Source organism: Momordica charantia (genome assembly GCF_013281855.1).
Source record: "Momordica charantia cultivar OHB3-1 chromosome 6 unlocalized genomic scaffold, Mcharantia_2.0 BLBB01000006.1, whole genome shotgun sequence".
Lineage (NCBI taxonomy): Eukaryota > Viridiplantae > Streptophyta > Magnoliopsida > Cucurbitales > Cucurbitaceae > Momordica > Momordica charantia.
The window spans coordinates 25,171,440-25,191,060 of record NW_028275164.1 but is presented as its reverse complement, the minus strand read 5'-3'; the positions used below and the strand labels follow the sequence as shown (position 1 = coordinate 25,191,060).

General features: G+C 37.3%; 2 protein-coding genes across 3 annotated transcripts; both read right to left on the bottom strand.

Annotated features, from left to right (window-relative positions):
- Positions 1–1,022: 1,022 nt before the first annotated feature.
- LOC111015306 (reticulon-like protein B3) lies at positions 1,023–4,005 on the bottom strand. 2 transcript variants are annotated; one of them, XM_088125736.1, is made up of 6 exons: positions 3,884–4,005; positions 2,741–3,024; positions 1,978–2,158; positions 1,762–1,903; positions 1,576–1,645; positions 1,023–1,384 (listed from the first exon to the last, which is right to left on the bottom strand). In XM_088125736.1, exons 2-6 carry the CDS (start codon positions 2,949–2,951, stop codon positions 1,215–1,217), a joined length of 774 nt encoding a protein of 257 aa, XP_087981862.1. In that variant the 5' UTR covers positions 2,952–3,024; positions 3,884–4,005; the 3' UTR covers positions 1,023–1,214. The 2 variants fall into 2 exon arrangements, with proteins under 2 accessions (XP_087981862.1, XP_022145995.1); XM_022290303.2 differs by lacking the exon at positions 3,884–4,005 and having other exon boundaries at positions 1,023–1,080; positions 1,196–1,384; positions 2,741–3,139.
- A 6,477-nt stretch (positions 4,006–10,482) lies between these two features.
- On the bottom strand, positions 10,483–12,403 carry LOC148211008 (uncharacterized). The gene is made up of 3 exons (XM_088125268.1): positions 12,314–12,403; positions 11,214–11,941; positions 10,483–11,080 (listed from the first exon to the last, which is right to left on the bottom strand). The coding sequence occupies exons 1-3, from the start codon at positions 12,401–12,403 to the stop codon at positions 10,483–10,485; spliced, it is 1,416 nt and encodes a 471-aa protein (XP_087981394.1).
- Positions 12,404–19,621: the final 7,218 nt, after the last annotated feature.

The following is a 19,621-nucleotide window of genomic DNA, read 5'->3' as shown; positions in this document are numbered from 1 at the left end:
GTTTGGTGTAGGAGAAAAAGTAACACCATACTTTTAGGTCTGTATGCTTATTGGGAATTAGAATAAGAATAAATTGGAATGAAAATGATAATGTTATTTATTTGATCTTGTCTAGTACAAATTTTCTAGAATTGAAATCAGAAATTGAAATGGAATAGGAATAGGCATTAGATATATAATAATGACTAGTATACTATTTTTTTCTAGCTAATTATAAATTCATTAATGTGGTAACTTTTTTAATTAAAATATTAGCAAATTTTAATTTATTTTATTGATAATAAATATTTTTTTACTATAACAATTTATTTAATATAATAAATAATTACTAATTAAAATAAAATTACATCAACTAAAAAATTTTCCTACTAGAACAATCATCCTTTAATAAATTACATCAACTAAGAAAGTTCTCCTAGGTCTTTTCCAATAAATCTAGCATAAAGTTAACTCAACCAAGATTTCATGAGAAGATCCTCCACATGTTGTATTTAAATAAAAAAAATTGGATAGGAATCATTATTTTAAACATATATTCTACCAAAGATGAACTCTGATAAGCGTTTGCAACCTTTTTTCCCCCTAATTTTCAATTCAACATTAGGGTTTTCTGTATCCTCTCACCTGTTTTCAGAAACTTGATTCTGTACAAAATGAACAGAATCTATCTAAAATTTAAGAATATGAATTTAACACAATATCAGAAAAATATACCACAATAACTTGGGATTAAAAATAAAGAATACCATCACATAATGCAATGAAAAGAAACTAAAGAACAATAAAATTGTCAAATCCATGGCAGATCATAAGAATCATAGTATGGTGGTTAGCAACATTCTACTGCCTGCACCATTGAATCACTTTTGTGGAGGAAATGGAGCAAGATTCCCCAAAAAGAAAAAAAAAAAACCGAAAATGGGAACGCTCAATTTATACATGATGAAACCTATCAATTGAACATAACATGTCTAATATTTGTCCTTCACTAAGGCTTAACATGTAAAGGAGAGCCCATAACATGTAGCAAAATCATGTGTATTATCAGCAGTCCACATATTAATCCACATTGCCAACCCACTGAGAACAGAAGAAAAAAAAAGAAAAAAAAGATTCGTTCATGGATGAAACTTCAGAACGTCAATATGACAAAAAGCCTACAAAATGCATATTTTGACAAAAACAGGAATGCTACCACAAGAGTCGGGCATCTCTCAAGCAATCTTTTTGTCCTTCAGTGGTCCTCTTGGGATTTTAGAAAGCACCTTCTCATCAAACACTACATACTGCTTTTTGATCTCTGCAATTGCTTTCTCTGCAAATGCATCCACCTGATCATCGTATTTCTCGTAGAAGACGGGCAAGGTGAAGAGCAAAACAAATCCTGTCACACATTGATTTGACAACAAAAGTCAATAAAAATGAAAGACGTAACCAAAGCAACTAATTAGCATTCACAAGAGGCAACCTGAACATAACTTAGTGGGTTAAGGCACGGTTGAATGCACCACCCCACATTAGTTGAACTCAAACAAAGAAAAAGAGAAAAGGAATTCACAATAACAACTTCCTCACCTATATATAATAAGGTTAGGAAATTGAACCAGCTTCCAACAATAGAGAGAACCCACAAACCAGCAATCGCCTAACAATCAAAATTACGAGATTATGGGTGAAATAGAATCATTTAATGCCATCTTCAAAGCTAGATCTAGAACTAAATCATGATATAAAATTCCAAGAAGTAGAAGTTTAACATACATATAGAAACTTCTTCAGATCCCTTCCTGATGCAATTTCTCGCAAGACAGCAACAGCCCTGTTAATCTCAACTCTCAAAGCAGCAGCAATCTCTCTAACTGGCTCCTCCGGAATGTGAACTTGAGGAATATGTGGCAGAGACCTGTATGGAAAAAGGTGTCACTATACAGCTAAGCGAACAATTAAAAGATGAACGCCAATGCTACAACAACTTACTTGTTGATGAAGAAAGAAGCATTGGACCACAAAAACACTACTGCTAGAGCAGCCATCAAAATGTGGCAAATCAAAGTCAGAAAGTGATACTCGAGCAACTCAAATAAAATCCATGCGACTGTTGCTCCTCCAAGGACTCCTCCGGATACCTTTTTGTTTCTCCACAGGAAGATATCAGCCGCTGTAGAGAAGAGATTAACACAGAAGAAGGAAAACAGAGATCACGAATTACACTCAATGAAAATTAAATTATATGACATGAAGGTGTTCATATACCCAAAGTGAAATTCCAGCCATTTCGGAAAGGAAAAATTACACTATACTACTGGTAATCAATCAAAATATGATAAGTCCTGACTCGTGTCCCCGGAAACTGAAAATCTGAAAGGTCATATAGGATCGGAGGCCATTTATTGGAGGATGAAACAGGATCGACTTATAAGCATAAGCTAGAATTATAAATAGATCTAGATCTACCAAAACAAACTAAAAGCTCAGCAAAACAAAAGAGAAACCGGATCCACTTCATACGCCATTTAAGAAGATCAATATGATATCCGGATTCTAAATTCAGCCATTTCCTCAGACAGTTAATCCACTTATAAGTGAATAAATCAAAACCATAAACTCGAATCGAAACACAGAAACTGTCACATCGTTTCTGCCATCCAAACTCCTCCTCGTAAATGAGGAGATCAGACCTTAGTTTCAAACCGACGAACATTTCCGCGAGATGGAAAGAAAAAGTATAAAAAATACTCACGTTTTCCCCCACCGAAGACCTTGTGGACGGGCTTTTCCCTGCCGAAGAGGCGGTAAATCTTGGATTTGATAGCGGCGGAAGTATGCCCCTTCTCATCCTCCGAATCCGAAGAAGACGAATCGTGGGCGTGAATCTTCTCAGTGATCTTGTCAACGAAGGACTCCCCTTTGGGCTCCTCGTGCTCGTGCTCGTGCTCGTGATGCTCGGCCATGGCGACCACCTAGCTTCAACAGATCCCGGAAAAGCCTCCGGCGACGGCGACGGCAAGGGCAAGGGCAAGCGTTCTGAAAACGAAGAATAGGTAAAAAGAAAAAACCGATCAAAACAAAACCCTTTTCGCCCGAGAGAAACCACGAGGATTGATTTTTCCGAGAGCGCGGACTCTCTCTCTCTATATAAATAAATAATAAATAAAGAATACAGAAAATGATGAATCTAGAAGGCCGAATCTGAGCCGTTCAACCAAGCCCGACCAGATTTAGATTTAGCCCCACCTTCACCTTCATTTTTAGGTTTTCCATTGACAGCCACAAAAGCAAAAGAAACTCCATTAAGAAATCCCTCGCGATTCGAACACGTCGCGTCTGTCTTCACTCTTTGAAAATTTGAAAATCAAACAACACCACGCACGTGACTTCCACCACTCAACGGGAGCGTTTCTTAACCCCCTTTTATCTGCCGCCACGTGGATTCTACCAATGGTCGTCATTTTTTTTTCATTTTTAACAAAAATTTTTCTTCTAGTTCTGACAACTGGCAACTCTTTGATTGTAACAAATAGATTATTAAATCTTCCTTGATTTAAAATACTCATTCTTCAAAATTATTTTTACCTAAAATGTTGACCTGTCCTATTAATCTAGCATAAGTTGAATTATAAATTCAGTTTTTCAGCGTTATCATGCGTATTAAATTTCTAAATTAAAAAAAAAAATTAATTAACGAAATGTCATAACTAGAGAATAAATATATGGGGGTTGGAATCTGAATGGTGCCGACTTGAGCAGGAATCGAATTTCTTACTGAACAAATCTGAAAACGAAAAAAAAAATTTGGAGAAGGAAATATAATAAAAAGTAACTAAAAAGGGAGAGTTAGGCATGGGAAAGAGAGAGAGATTCAGAGGAAAATTGAAGGCTTTACCTGTAGAATCCTCATCGCAGTTGTGGTCGTATGAGTTGAAATTTAAGATGGAATGGTTGTTTTTCTCTGAGTTTCTCGGGAAACAAACACATTATTTATGCAGAAAATGAGGAAGGTGAAGCTCTGAAGAAGACCGACTTTGAAGACGACAAGGAAAAGTTTTGTGGAGTACTAATTTGTGGACGGATTTAGCCTCGGAAATGGAGGCGTTTTGCGAGCTTAGATAGGAGGTATGGCAGGGGTGTTTTCGTCCTTTGAGAAAGTGGGTTGTTTGATGTTGTTATCCATGGAAGATACATTCCAAGGAATATGCCGTAGATTGGAATCTAAGCGAAGAGTCTGGGCCGTGTTTGTTGGATGTTCATGGAATCAAAAGTATAGTGGGCTTATGGGCCCAACTTAGAAAACATTTGGGCTATGGGCTTCTTTCACGATGTTAAATTACCCCGGTAATAGCTGAATTGTATATTGCAGTGATAAAAAATAGATTGGGCAATCACAGGAATGATCAAATTTAATAAAACTTTTTAGAAAATGGCTAAACTTACAGGATATTGCAATAATGACTAAATAGTTTTTTTTTCTTAAATATTAAAAAAATGTTAAAGACAAATATACCCTGGTATTATATGCATAATTTTAGGGATTTAAGATTTTTACTAATAGCAAAAACAATTGACCTTACTAATAGGGATTAACTGTATTTAATGAAAAGTAAATGAAATTAAAAAAAAAATTATCATAAATCTAATTTAAAGTTGCTCATTAGAATTTGAAAGTAGATTTAAAAAAAAAATTGAGAAGACTGTATTGAGCTATATTTTGAAATTTACTCCTCTAAATTAGAAGATTCAGAAATAAAAAATAAATGAAATTAAAATAATTAACTTAAATCTAATTTAAAGTTGCTAATTAGAATTTGAAAGTAGATTTTAAAAAAATGATAAGAGTGATATATTTTGAAATTTACCTATTTAGATTTATAAATAAGAGATAAATATAAATGGGGAAAATTAACATTACGTTTTTTTAAATTAAAAAAAAAACAAAACAAAAGGGTTTTGAACAGTAGTATGCCCCAACAATCCAACTTTCAGAACCTCCGCCGCCCAATAATCCAACCTTCACCGTCGCCCAACCCTTAGCAGCCCTCTATACACACCGGACGCCGTCGAACGCCGCTACCGCCTCAATGCCGAACGATGGCCCTCACTGCTTCACGCTGTCGCGCCCCCTCCTGTTGCCACGTCATTCGCCCAGTTGCCGCCACCTATCCCATCTCGCTGCTGCAATGCCCAGCCCGAACCGCTTTGCCCAACCCGCAGCCGCATCGCCGCCCCTCATTCCTTCACGCCGAACGCAGTCACCCAGAATCCAACATTCACTTGATCCGTCCAAACCAGATTCGACCCTCTCGCCACAGACTAAAACTGGTCGTGGTTGCCCATTACTCTGACTGTTTGATTAAGATAAAATCTTTGTTCTAGTTTTGCGTATAAATCTTAATTTAAAAATATATTTTTTGTATTCCTAAATTTTAGGTGTATTTTTAAAAATATATAGATGTGGGACCTACACATGAGTGTTGTTAATAACCAAAATTCAGGAGTATATGTGTTTAACTCTAACAAACATAATATATTTAAGTAAATTAAAAACTAAATAAAATCTATAGATATGGTTAAAGTTAGAGGAGGAATAACTCGACGATCAAGTGAACGATTAAAGGCTGCTTGGATAACAGGGGGTCGAAGAGAAAGGTGAACAGTCAACTTAGACAATGAAGAAGAGGTATATATACAACAATTTATATATGGCTTGTCTGTTTTTTAAAAAATCATCTCATAGATGTTTAATCTTTATATATACGGATTGAATCATTGAAAACCAAGAACCTTGAGGTAAAGGACTATGCTACGTGGCCCTCCCAATTGACTTGGCACCTTTGCCTTCCCTTCAGTGTCAATTGGGCTATTGGGAGGAGAAAGGATGGGTGGTATTCATATATCAGTTATTCTAAGGCAAAACCAAAAAAAATCTCAAAAGAAAAGGAAGGAACTAAGTAGGAAAGTTTTGGTAAAGGCAGATGAAGAAACTGTCCAAGGGAAGATAAGAGTGGGCACATTCCATTTCACTTTTTGGGGTTTTTGGGATTTTTGACCCCTTCCAATAATCATTTTGGATTTTTGACCCCTTTTGATATTTACTTATTTATGACCCATCTACTTCAGTTTTCTGACCTTTTCCCTTATTTTGCTTGGTAAAATTACCAAATTACCCTCAATTTAAAAAAAAAAATCAAACCCAGCCCTCCCCTCCTTTCCCTCCCTGTCTCGGTCCTTCCCCTCCCTCATTCACTATCTCGTTGTCCATCCCAGTCTTCATCTCGCTATCTCCCTCACTTCGCGCTTCATCTCCGTCGTTTCTCTTCTCGTCTCCCTCGCTTCGTCTCTATCAGAGCTTTCCCCCTTCCCTAATCGAGGTAATCTTTCTTTCAAGTGTGAATGATTTTCTACTTTTTTTTCCTTCGTTCTTTGCGTGGGTGTGAAAGACTTCAACCTTCGGCTCTATCTGAAGTAGCCAAGGTTCTTTGCGTGTTGCTTCCATTAATTTTTTTTTGTTGAAGGGTTCCATCTCGGCTTTAAGCCCGGTGGGTTTAGGACCGAGATGAAACCATAACCCTTTTTTTTTTGCTAAAGGGTTCCATCTCGTCTCGGTCCGTTTCGAACTGGGATGATGGCCGAGATGGAATCCAGAAAGGTAATCCATATGGAATGGACTTTCTGGATTCCATCTCGGGACTCATATCGGTTCGAAATGGACCGGGACAAGACCGAGATGGTATCCAAAAAGTCTTTCTGGATTCCATCTTCCATCTCGGGCCTCGTCACGGCCCCACCCTCTCCGGGATGTGTCCCGAGATGGAACCCAGAAAGTCTTTCTGGATTCCATCTCGGGACACATCTCAATTCATTTCGAACCGGGATGATTCCCAAGATGGAATCCAGGATGGAATTTCTGGATTCCATCTTGGGAATCATCCCGGTCCATTTCAAACTGGGATGAGGCCCGAGATGGATTCTAGAAAGTCCATCCTTCTGGGATTTCCTTTATGGATTCCATCCCAGGCTTCAACCCGGTCCGTTTCTAAGTTGGAAGAAGCCCGATATGGAATCGACAACATATTTAACCAATTTTGTTTTGTTTTGTTACAGGAGACATGAGTATGACACTTAAAATCAACCGAGACGACTGATTTCCAGCCGCGCTGTCAAACCTCGCTCACGTAGGGAAAACCTCTTCTCGTCTTAAGGCTAGGTTAACTCCCTCTCAGTTAGACATGTTTAGTCGAACATGTTTTGGTCCGATTTTAGGGATGAACGTCGTATTTAACGGTCCGTTGCTCCATCACATGTTGCTTAGAGAGGTGGAGGAACCTAGAGAGGACCTCATTAGTTTTAACCTATTTGGGAATAGGGTCTCTTTTAGGAAGCGGGAGTTCGAACTAATAACCGGTCTTAGACACACTATGAATAGGGTAGATGAGGATGTTCGTAACCGAAGACTTAGGATTCTGTATTTTGAAGACAAGGCGAGTGTGAAGTGTTCGGAGTTGGAGAAAATTTTTTTAGAACACACATTCGAAAATGACGAGGACGCTGTGAAGGTTGCTATAGTGTACTTCTTAGAGCTTGCCATGATGGGCAAGGAAAGGAAGCAGAAAATGGACACGAGCCTCCTTGGGATTGTGGATTGGTGGGAAGTTTTCTGTAATTATGACTGGAGTTCAATGATCTTTGAAAGAACTCTCTGGAGCTTGAAGAACGCTCTGAAGGACAAGGTCGAGGCGTACAAACAAAAGGTCGCTATGGACTCCAGCCATGTTGAGACGTATAGCTTGTATGAGTTTCCATACGCTTTTTAGGTCAGTGAAATTTAAATGTAATTTATTATGTAGTTATGTACTTGTGAAATACTGTAGGGTCTAACTTGACGTGACTGCAGGTTTGGGCATACGAGACAATATCAACCTTGTCGACTCGAGTAGCATTGAGGCTAAATGACGATGCTATTCCTCGTCTACTTAGATGGTCCTGCACCTATTCGCGTGCTTTTAATGTTTTGGAGCGAGAGGTCTTCGAGAATCCCAAGGTGAGTCCCAAAATGTTCTTATTGTTTTTAGTATTTAATATTAAAATTGACCTAACTATTTGTGTTATACAGTTGAAGGTTGTAGTTCGTTTGGAGGCGACTGATGTCGAACGACAGCACATGGCTCGCTTTATGCATCCACCGGTGGCCCATGTCGGACCTCCTGCACCCACAGAACTTGCTACAGAACCACTGGCTTCTACTTCCACCGCTCAGAAGTCTCCCGTTACTGGTGAGGTTGGGGATCCAGTTGAGCTCGATGATGTAGCAGAAGATATTATTGGTGAGGATGCTTCCCCAGTGGTTGATCATGCAACAGAAGATATTATAGGGAACGATGGAGGACAAGATCAATTGTTGCCACAGAAAGGGACGAAGAAGAAGAAGAAGAAGTCGAAGCATAAGTGGAGTCGGGAGCTGCGGAGGCTCGGCGATAGAGTGACGGCCATTGAGACAACTCTGACGAACATGACGACTGACCTAAAGGACGTAAAGAAGTATATGAAGAGGCTAACAAAGGTAAGAATTATTGTATTATTTGAATTTCTTGTTCACATCCGTATATTTATAATTTTTATTACGTAGGTTTTGTCGAAGGGCCAGAATAAATCTGAAAGAAGGGGTGGTGGGCCGGATCAAGATGGTTCTTTGGGGGACGTGATCCAAGTGGGCGTAACGAGGAGGATACGGACATGGATGAGGATCCGAAGTTGCGGGCCAGAATAATTGAGGTATTTCTGTAACGATACTAACTGGCGTACGTTAACCTACCTTTATTTACTTAAAGCAAATGTTCGTCCATTTTTAGGATATTACTCTAGGTGGGTGCGCCAGTGACAGGGAGGCAAGTAAGGGGCGGATGGTTAACGTACCGGCACCGCAACCCGCAGGGCCACCGAGAAAGCAAACGAATAGGACAGGAAGTCTACCCCTACCCTTATCACATGGAGAAACTCCACAGCTGGCCGTCGTTAAGGTAACTCCAACGTCGAACCCAAACTCCAACGTCATTAAGTGTTATATTGAACTTCCTTTATACTTGTTCCAGGTTGAACCTGAATTTATTGAAGGCCCACTTGGCCAGGGTCTTCGGAAGAGGAAATATCCGTGGAAGTTGCGGGCCATATACACGCCCACCGGCCAACGTGGTATCAAAGTTCAATCGTACGACCCTACATGCCTCATCCCACCGCTTCTGGACGAGGGGTTCCAGAAATGGATGGATGACCCATCAACCGACGACAATTCCCGTTCAATGTTCGTCGGGATAAAATATAAGAGTTGGTTTGGACTGCTCCTGGATTCTCAGTTTCAATTCGACGACGAGGTTAGTGAAGTTTAGAAGCAGCAAAGTTGTTTTTAATTATAGATTTATACTTTTTATAATGTCACATGCAGTATATCGACTCGCTCATGATGCTAACGGCGAGGAAGGTTGAGAAGTGTAAACATCTATTGCGTGTGCGATTCGCAATAGGCGACGTACTTCTCTCCGTAAGTTCAGCTTACCTTTCCTTCATGTATGTAACGAACAATATTACTTCGATACGTGAATGACGTTTGTGGGGGTTTTTCTCTTTGCAGGACTTGCTACGACGAACAGACGGACCATATGCAGCCATGAAGCCGGGTGTCCTGCCGTCGAAATGTACGTATGATTGGAGGCAAGAACGTACCATCTTTCGGTACGTGCTTGGACGACAATCGGACTATGACACCCCATGGAGCGAGGCCGATATCGTGTACACGCCGATGAATATTTGCGGCAACCACTGGGTTATGATCGGGATTGATCTTGTGGAGGGTGATTTAACCGTATGGGACTCACTGCAAGCGATCACCCCATTGGAGGATCTCGAGAAGGCGCTCAAGCCAATGTGCACGATAATCCCGGTGATTCTGCATTGGAGCGGGATGCTCGCACTTCGGTCTAACCTGCCCACCGTGCCATGGAGGGTCCGAAGATGTACTGTACCTCAAGATGTACTGTACCTCAGCAAGCCGGGTTCACAGATTGCAGCATATTTTGTGTTAGATTTTTCAAGTACGATGTAACTGGGTCAAAGATGGACACTTTGATTCAAAGTAACATTTCTTTATTTCGTCGTCAATATGCTGTACAAATGTGGGCTCGCAGACCCTTTTTTAGTTGTAATTATTTTTTGTATCGTTTTTTTTTCCACCGACCTAAATATGACTTATCCTAATTTGTTTTGGCATACTTTTTTTTAGCTGTAGTCACTGATGAACAGTAACATTACATAAAACAAGTTGTAATCATATATGAAAGAACAACAACCTATTGTTAGTGCATATGCATGGATTCTTACTTGCGGTAGAAGCTACTTATTCATATCTACCAAAATACAATGTATTAGTCCTTGTAATAAAATTTTTTTGAGGTACATAAATGTCTACATATTACAACGTAATTATCCATAATATTGCTACACATTATTTAGTGGTTCGCGACAAGTTTTACGATTGTGTCCTGATGTACCACATCGACTGCACTTGCGCGGTGGACGGACCTTGCCTGTGGAAGGAATCCTCACCGTCTGTCGCCGTCCAACCCTAACGACCTTCTTCGATGGTTGAACATCGATATTCACAAACCCCGGAGAACTCTTCCATGTTGAGGATGAACCCACTGGAAATATTGGTTCTGCATATGCCAACATCCAACTGTTGACTGTGTACGCCTCATCGCATAGTGTGTACGGATTTATGCTACGAGAATTGGCTGCAGCAATAGCATGGGAGCACGAGACTTTAAAATAATTGAACTTCCGACAAGTACACGTCTGTGATTGCAAGTCAACGTCCCCATTCAGGTTCCCGTCGAGTACCTCAAAATTAAACTGGTCGATGTTCATCACAATGTGTCTCCGTGCATTATCCGAAGCTTCGGCAATCATTTCCTCTGCGTAGTCAGACAACGTACTCTGACGTGAAGAAGCAAGCGTCTGACATTCGTAGAACCACCTCTGCAACACACCTCTGATATGATCAAGTAATGCGGTGACTGGCAACTTACGTGCATGCCTGAAAAGGGCATTAACGGACTCATGCAATATTAGTTGTCATTTCTGAGTATCTTAGTTTCGTCTGAAAGCAGCGAGCCCATCTTTCATTTCCTATAGCTTCCAAATATTCCCTAACTCCTGGGTGTGCGCACAGTTGGACCAAGTTCTCATTGAAATATGACTCGCGAAATGCCTTCGCAGCCTTAAAAAATAATGCCTCCAACGCGGGCGTTTTAAATTTGGCCAACAAGTTCATCTTTAGATGATGTATACAAAAGCAATGAAATGCAGTAGGAAATACGTCATCAATCGCTTTACAAATGCTGGCATGTCGATCAGAAATGAAGACCAAGTTCTGAACGATGTCGACAACACTCTTCAATTGAGTCATAAACCATACCCATGATGCGACGCTCTCACTCCCGACTATTGCAAATGCAACTGGGTATATTTGGTTATTCACATCAACAGCAGAAGCAGATAGTAATACACCTCCGTACTTCCCTTTAAGGTGTGCCCCGTCAATAACCAAAACTGGTCGAATGCAACACATAAAACCTCTAATTGATTGACCCATGGCCATGAAGACATATTTGAAGTACTTGCTATCATCCAACTCCAATTCAAATATAGTTTCTGGGTTCATGATTTTCACGGCTTCCCCATAAGCGGGTAGTAGCCCGTACGATGAAGCTGGATCCCCTCTGATAAGTCGGAGTGCTTCTTCGCTCGAACGCCAGGCCTTGTCGTAACTCATATTTACACCGTACTCCTCACGAATATCTTGGATGATGTCCTTTGGCCTGTACGTGCGAGAAACATCAGTAAACTTTGATTGTACTAGATGACCGACCACCCAACTCTTCGCCTGACGATGATTCTGTTTCATAAGGGCACCATTGCACTTAGAATGGACTGCGATATATTTCTTTATCTTAAACAGGTTGCAATCTCTAATCTTAGTGGCTCTAAGTCGCCACGTGCAAGTAGGATCGACGCATCGCAGCAAGTATAGTTCCGACGTAGACTTCTTCACTCGAAACTAAAAGTTCTTCCGCAATGCAAGTAAATGTATTTTCATAACTAGTTCCTTCTTCGAGTCGAATACGTCACCCTCCTTAACATCATTGGTCCCAGCCGATTGGACCATGACTTGCAATCTATCAGCTTCTAACTGACCGGTGAGTCTATTGCTTGCCGTTTCATGGACGACATCTTCAGGATATTAAGCCATTGTATTATGAATTGTTACCTCTTCATGCTCATGTTGCACATCAAGTCGATCACTCGCGTGCTCATTTCCATATTCCCTTTCGTCGTCTCCTTCTTCCGTGTCGGTCATTAGACGATATTATTCATCACTATCTTCATCCACATTTTCACTTCCATTCCACAATCCAGGCACATCCCAATCATATGCCCTATCATCTCCCAAATTATAAGGAACAACATCTGACCCTAACTGTGTGAGAGATGCTATATCAGGACCAATATGACCAAAGTAGGGGGGTCGGTTAGAAGAAGAGGGGTTCGACGATGAGGACGGAACTGACGGACTTGAAAATGAGGGTCTCGGAAATAAGGGTCTTGCAAATGGGGGGGCATAAGCTGAGGGAATAGGAACATTGGACATGTGTTGGCCTAAATAATATGGGAAAGAAGGCATGTACGATTCATTCTGATGTACCTTCTTTGGCACGGTAGATATGTATAGCGGCAATTCAGAGACATCTTCACCAGTGAAGAAGAAAGTCAGGTCATCGTCGTCAGTTATTTCCATTACACAAACCTTCGCCTTAAAATTATATACACGTCTAATTATGATATCTTCCTGTAATGGATTTATACTACTTAGCCTACATACATATCCTAGAAATTCAGCATAGGTGATTTTACTATCCACAGTCAATCCTCTTGTACGACCATCCACGTAATCCTTTTCAATATCTTTCCATTCTCCACCGAATGATATAAAAACACGAGGCATCCTGCAAATAGACCAAAACACTATAATTAAATACAAATCAATAAACTTACAAACAAACAAGAAAAATTCAAGATTTATATTGCATGGTCTCGGTCCCTATCCCGGTCCTGGTCCCAGTCCCTATCCCGGTCCCGGTCCCGGTCCCAGTCCCTATCCCGGTCACAATCTCTATCCCTATCCCGGTCCCAATCCCTATCCCGGTCTACCCAATTTTATCCCCATCTCGGTCCCGGTCTCGGCTGTATCTGGACATGAAGGACCGGGCTTGAGTTTACCTTCTATCTCCGTCTCAAACCCGGTTCTAAATTCCATCCCGGTACCAATCCCGGTCCAACATAAATTCTAGACTTCATTTATGTTTTCCGTAAAATAACGTTTTTTTCTAGAAAAATGATAAAATTTCGTATCATTACAAGTTTGAAGAAGTACAATATTCTAAAATGATGAAATGGACATACATATATTGTGAAAACAATGGATTCGAGATAACATATTATGTGGGGACCGATCGATTGGATAATGTGGGCCAACAATCACGTGGAGAAAATCTTGAGTATTGGAAAAAAAACGTGACTTGCGTATGTGTGGTGATTTGGAGTTGAAAAAACAAAGTGAGAATTGTTAAGTTGGTGGTTGGTGGTTGGTGGGAAATTTATTATATCATAAATGCATTTATTATGAAATGAGGGCAATTTAGTCAATTTACATGATAAAATAAGGGGAGGGGTCAGAAAACTGAGGTGGAGGGGTCATGAATAAGTAAAAATTAAAAGGGGGTCAAAAATCCCAATTTCCCCACTTTTTGTGGGGAAGAGGATTGAGTTGGCCCTTGTGAACAACTTGAAAGACCCGAGAGAGACTCCAATGTTGAAGGAGACCAGCAAAAAGAGGGGTGGGGAAGACTTAGTCGGAGCTAAAACAAAACAGACTAAACTTGACCCGAAAAGAAATTTAGGTTGTAAGGAATCTACCAAGAAGGTAAAAACTCAATGTATGTGTGTTGAATAGTAATATTTGAAAATTATATTCACTAAGTTAATTTTACTTTTATGTTTCACGGAAAAGGAAAGTGTCTCAAATAGTGTCTGCGCATTGTTAGTGAGGTAATTATTGGGATATATATGTACTAGCTTTATTTTTACAGTAGTCAATAGATCTATTGACTTTCGTATTTTGTTCATGAATTGATATATACATCTGTTGACTTTCATGTTTTGTTAATTGTTGAATTATTAGCGTACATACATATATAGACGTTTTAATTATTGGAATATACGTATACTAATTTTATATTTTTGGTATTTTAGTTGTACAACAGTAAATAGATATATTCAGTTATTAATTTTTAGTTGTTTCTTGAATTGATATATACATCTATTAACTTTCATGTTTTTGTGAATTGTTAAATTATAAGTATATACATATATAGACGTTTTACTTTTGATGATTGAGCTGCATGGGTGATATATATGTGAATTGTATTCTAATTTTGGGTTTTCATCAACTGGTATATACATTTACTAACCTTATGATTTTGATAATTCTTCTAACATAAGGATGATACAAAATTTGATGAAATAATCAAATGGTGAGATCGTGGAAACACTGTTAATACGTTTAAATTAACTTAATTTCCTAATAAAAGAATTAAAATAATTATGATAAAATCCCTTGAAGACAGGGAATAAAATTTGAATTGAACAAAAGTTTGTTGGGTTGAGAGGGCATTGTGGGGGAAAACTAAAAAAATATAAACTTCTAAATATATCATTTAACCATTTTTACAAAATTATAAACAAATAGACATTAAGTGGGTGGCCAAATTTGGCCACTTACTTCAATTCCCCAAAATGGATAACTACACAAAAGAACCTAATTGCATAAATATGATTTTAAATTTTAATGATTTACTCAAACTAGAGGATGAGACCTATGTGAAAATTATCAAGCTATATGTCAGTTTTAATAAATAAATAAACAAATTACAAATAAGTAGAAAAAAACCAAATTTTAGATCACACGTGGCTATTTTCCTCTCTCTCTTTTATCCCTCGTTCCATCAAACTCTAATCTCTCTTTATCTTTCACTAAAGCCAATTATCGCGGCCGCCTTCCTCGATTCCTCCTTTAGAGAGAACAACGTGTGTCGTGAGTCATCGTGAATTGCCAAGGGAGTCGCTGCTCTCATCATTTTGGTCGTCGCGGATCGGAGTTGCAGTCAAGCTTGTCGCAGATCTGGGCGTCGAAGATCGAGCCTTGGTGTCGGATCAGGGTTTTTTCGCTGTAGGTGGTCATCACCGAGAGAGATAGTGTGGGTATGCTCATTGAAGCGATCACGTGGCTTGGGTGATCACGCCGTTCGTGGGTCGCAGATATGGGCTTGTGCTGTTGCTCGTGGGTCGCTGGAGATTCCATAACACGAGCTGCTGCTCGAGTCGCCAATTGATGCTAGATGTCATCGAAGAAGGAGGGGACGGGGGCTAAGAGTGAAAGAGAAAGAGGAAGAGAAAAGAGCCGCATAGGGTTCTCTTTTGGGGAAAGAGAATTAGGGCTTTTTTCTCGGAAAAAAAAAGGAAAAACATTTGCTTATATAACTGTATATTAGAAGATAAGATATAATCTAATAGTTTAATATATACCAATAAAAAGTACGTATTATATAACCTTTCAGAGGAATATATATATGTTGTTTATTATACCAATAGAAAAAAAAAACGCCGAAAAAAATATATTATATAACTCTATGGAGTATATGTTTATCATATTCTGTATTAAAAGATTATAATGTTAAAATATGTTATATAATGGTCGTTGAAATATATTATATAATCTAATAATTTAGTATATATCAATAAAAATTATATATTATATAACCAATATGTTATATAAAGGTAGTTGAAATATATTATATTAAAAAAATGCTGGAAAAAGAAGTCGAAAAATAATTTAAAAGTATATAATTTTTATTAAATATATGAATGTTTTGCCTTAATTAAAAAAAAACATATGAAATTAAAACACAATATTGCCGAAATTAAATAAGGGTAATATGGTAAAAAAAAATCTGTAAATCTTAAAGTGAAAATTTTCATTTAAATGGACATTTGTACAAATTGATTGTGAAGTAACTGAGAATTCCTATTAAAGGTATATCAATAACTTTTGTTGAAGGTTTCAAAGGTTTGAATCTCCATCTTTATAACGGTGATAGATTATTATAAAGCCAATTACTTCAAGTTAGGTCATCTCTTTATTTGATTTATTTTGAATGGAATCCCTAGTTTTCCTTTGTGAGGTTGATTACTTATCTCCATTGTTGGTGGACTTAAATTCTAACTTGATTCTAACTTGATCCTTATGCTTTTAAAATATTAAGATGTGTCTCTTGTAGTATGGTTAAATCTTACAAATTATCTAATGTTGTTATAAGCTATAATCATGTTGTAGTATGGTTAAATCTTACAAATTATTTAATGGTGTTATAAGCTATAATCATGTTGAATATGTGACATTTTTTTTTTATATTTACGTAACAATAAACTTGTGAGTTCTATTTGAGCGGCCTTGATAAGGTCCATCACGTAGTACCATTCTCTCCCATTCATTTCCTTCAGCTTGACCTTAAAGTACCGCACGAACTTCTCCCAGAAAACATGGACGTCGATGACGATGGTGGGTCAAAATCAGGTGGGAGGAGGGGGAACCAGATATCCACGAGAGGAGGGAGGAAGGGAGAAGGGGAAGAGAGAGAAAGAAAAAGGAAAAATAAAAAAGAATGACACATATGTTAAAAGTAATATAAAATTAAATAAATATCAAACTGTCAGCGTTCCATTCGGGTTAAGTTTGACCCAGGACCCCTTTGCCTACCAACGATAGCACCTACCTTAGACCCGCTCCCCTTTCTTTCCTAATTGGTCTTTGATCTTGTTCCTACATGACCGGATCAATTCGATTAGGCACTCGCCATCTATTTTCATTGTTCAACTCTTTGTAGGCCTTCCTCTCTCTCTATTCAAGGGATGTGTAGTTCTTATTATTGAGAGAGAAATGAGAAAGTGGGGAAGTGTATGTTTCATTCAATGATACTACATATTTATACACACTCTAAGTTTAAAAATAGACTCAACTAATTCCACATAAAAGGCAGCTACTCCACTAGCCATAAGAATTGCAACCTACCTAGTTAACTTGACTATAACAAAAAAATAACCCAAACAACTACCTAGAAACTAGAGCTTGGACTAGACAAATTCAAAAACTAACAATCAAAGTTGCAATTTGAGTTAACTAACATAGGATGGAAAGGCAAAGGCCTTTGGTGACCTCTCCAGTCAAGAATTTGGGTCTCTCTCCTATTCTGTCCAAGCCTGGTTGATGAAGAATTATGATGCGTAAAACAAAAAAATATGTTATGGGTATACTTTATTTAATTTATAACGGAACCCGCGCCCTTAACCCATTAACGAAAAAGAAAAAAAGATAAAGATAAAGGTCATTTCATTTCGATAAAAGACCACACCCAAGTTCTATAGTTTTGGGTCCGCTATCCCGAACATGGTTTTCCTACTCCCAAAGGGAAAAATTCTTCCTTTTTGGCTGGTTGTGGGCAAGAGGGATTCGAACCCCCACCTTATTGAACTATCTTGTAAAGGTCAGAGACCAAACTGTCACTTTTTGAAACTTAGAGACCAAATAGAAACCTATCTCCAAACTCAAAAGTGTATTTTACCTTTTATATTATACTAGTTAGACTCACGTGCCTTGCACGTGGTTTCAAAATTTTGGAACATAATTTTTTATGATGAAATTTCAAAATTGAATTAATATACTTTTAATGGATGCTTGACATGAATTTAAAAAATAGTGAAAGAGATAAATGACAAATAACTTAATAGATGATTAGAACCTAAGTACATATAGCTGTGAGCTAAATTGTCACTCATGGTAATTGAAGGAAATATATTTCACTGGAAATTGAAGGACAAAATATAAATTTAAAGGTCAAAATAGGAAAGCAAAATGTGAACTAAAATTATTTAAATATTCATGGACTTTTTGTCAAATGATGGTACAGTCACATCTTTAGTGATAGATTGCCATGTTTTAATCTCAATCACACCCAAATTGGAACGGACACATCATTTCTCTCAACAGGTGCCTCAACAACCCCGAACAAACGTGTCTTATACAAGTTTGAAGCGCAAAACCTATTTAAAATATTAAACATGATATTTTAAGTTACATATAAGGTAAGTATAAATATAAAAATTATTAAATAAAATATATAAAAAAGTTGAAAATCCTATTTCATCATCGGTTCTATCCTTTAGGTATATTTATAGTTCTCAAATCTTTATTTTGAAAACTCATTTTTTTAGTACTGAAAATTCATTTTGACTAATGAAATTTTCTTTATATTGGTTGATTTTTTAATTTTTCCCCTATTTTTCGATAGAAAATTATATATATTTTTCTTTTTATTTCATTTGAATTTGATTTTTGTTTCCTCCTAGAATAAATTAATAATCATATGTTAGTAAATATGAGACATTTTTTTCATTTATATATTATATATAGTTTACATACCTTTTCTCGAAGGACTTCCTCCTGGAAAGATCAAAGTACATCAAACCTCTCATCACAAAATACAGAGAGTGTCTTAGGACATGAAAGCAGTTTTGTGAGGCCCACAAGGTTTTGTCATACATCTTATTAGGATAAAGAATAAAATTAAAACTAAAACTAACCTGAATATATTGTATTTTAAAACTTGAAGATAATGTGTATATATAACTTATATGTAATCTATGCACAAAAAAATTTAAAATAATCTATTGATAATTAAAACTTGAAGATAATACTAATAAAAAAATCATGAAAACAACAATCAAGAGGGATAAATAGGAACATTAACATCTAAAATTAATTTATGGATTCACAAATCTTCATTTTGACATGTTCAATATAATGTTTTGTAATGTTTCTCCTACAAAGAACGAAAACTTTTAATTTGATGTATTACACTACTTAGTTTTCTTTCCTTTTATAAATGACTAGTAAGAAACACCTGTCTTGCACATAGAATCTTGTAGTTATAAATTAAAGTAAAACAAATAGTGTTTTTTAAGTTTATAATATTATCATTTTAAAGAAAGAAAGTGATTATATATAAATATAAATTCAAGGTATGATATTGTTGTAATAAAAGAAGATGATGAAATATTAGCATGGAAAGTAAGTACAAATTTATGAAGTGTAAGAAAGATGAAAAAGCACCAACGTGCAAGTTTTTTTTTTTTTTTTAAATTAAGGGATGTTCTTAGTTTACCTCTAATTTTCTTGATTATAAATTATTATATTACATCTTATCTTTGTTAAATTATGTGACGTTAAATCATTGAGTTTGTTCATTCTAGAATGAAAAAGAAAGGTAAGAGTGAGAGAGAGTAAACCCTAAAAGATCCAACCTAATGATATTGAGAGGGATAAAAATTGTTTGTTTGCCCTAACTTTGTAAAAATAATTACAAAATTTCACATATATAATTCAAAAACATCATTTTAAATAAAT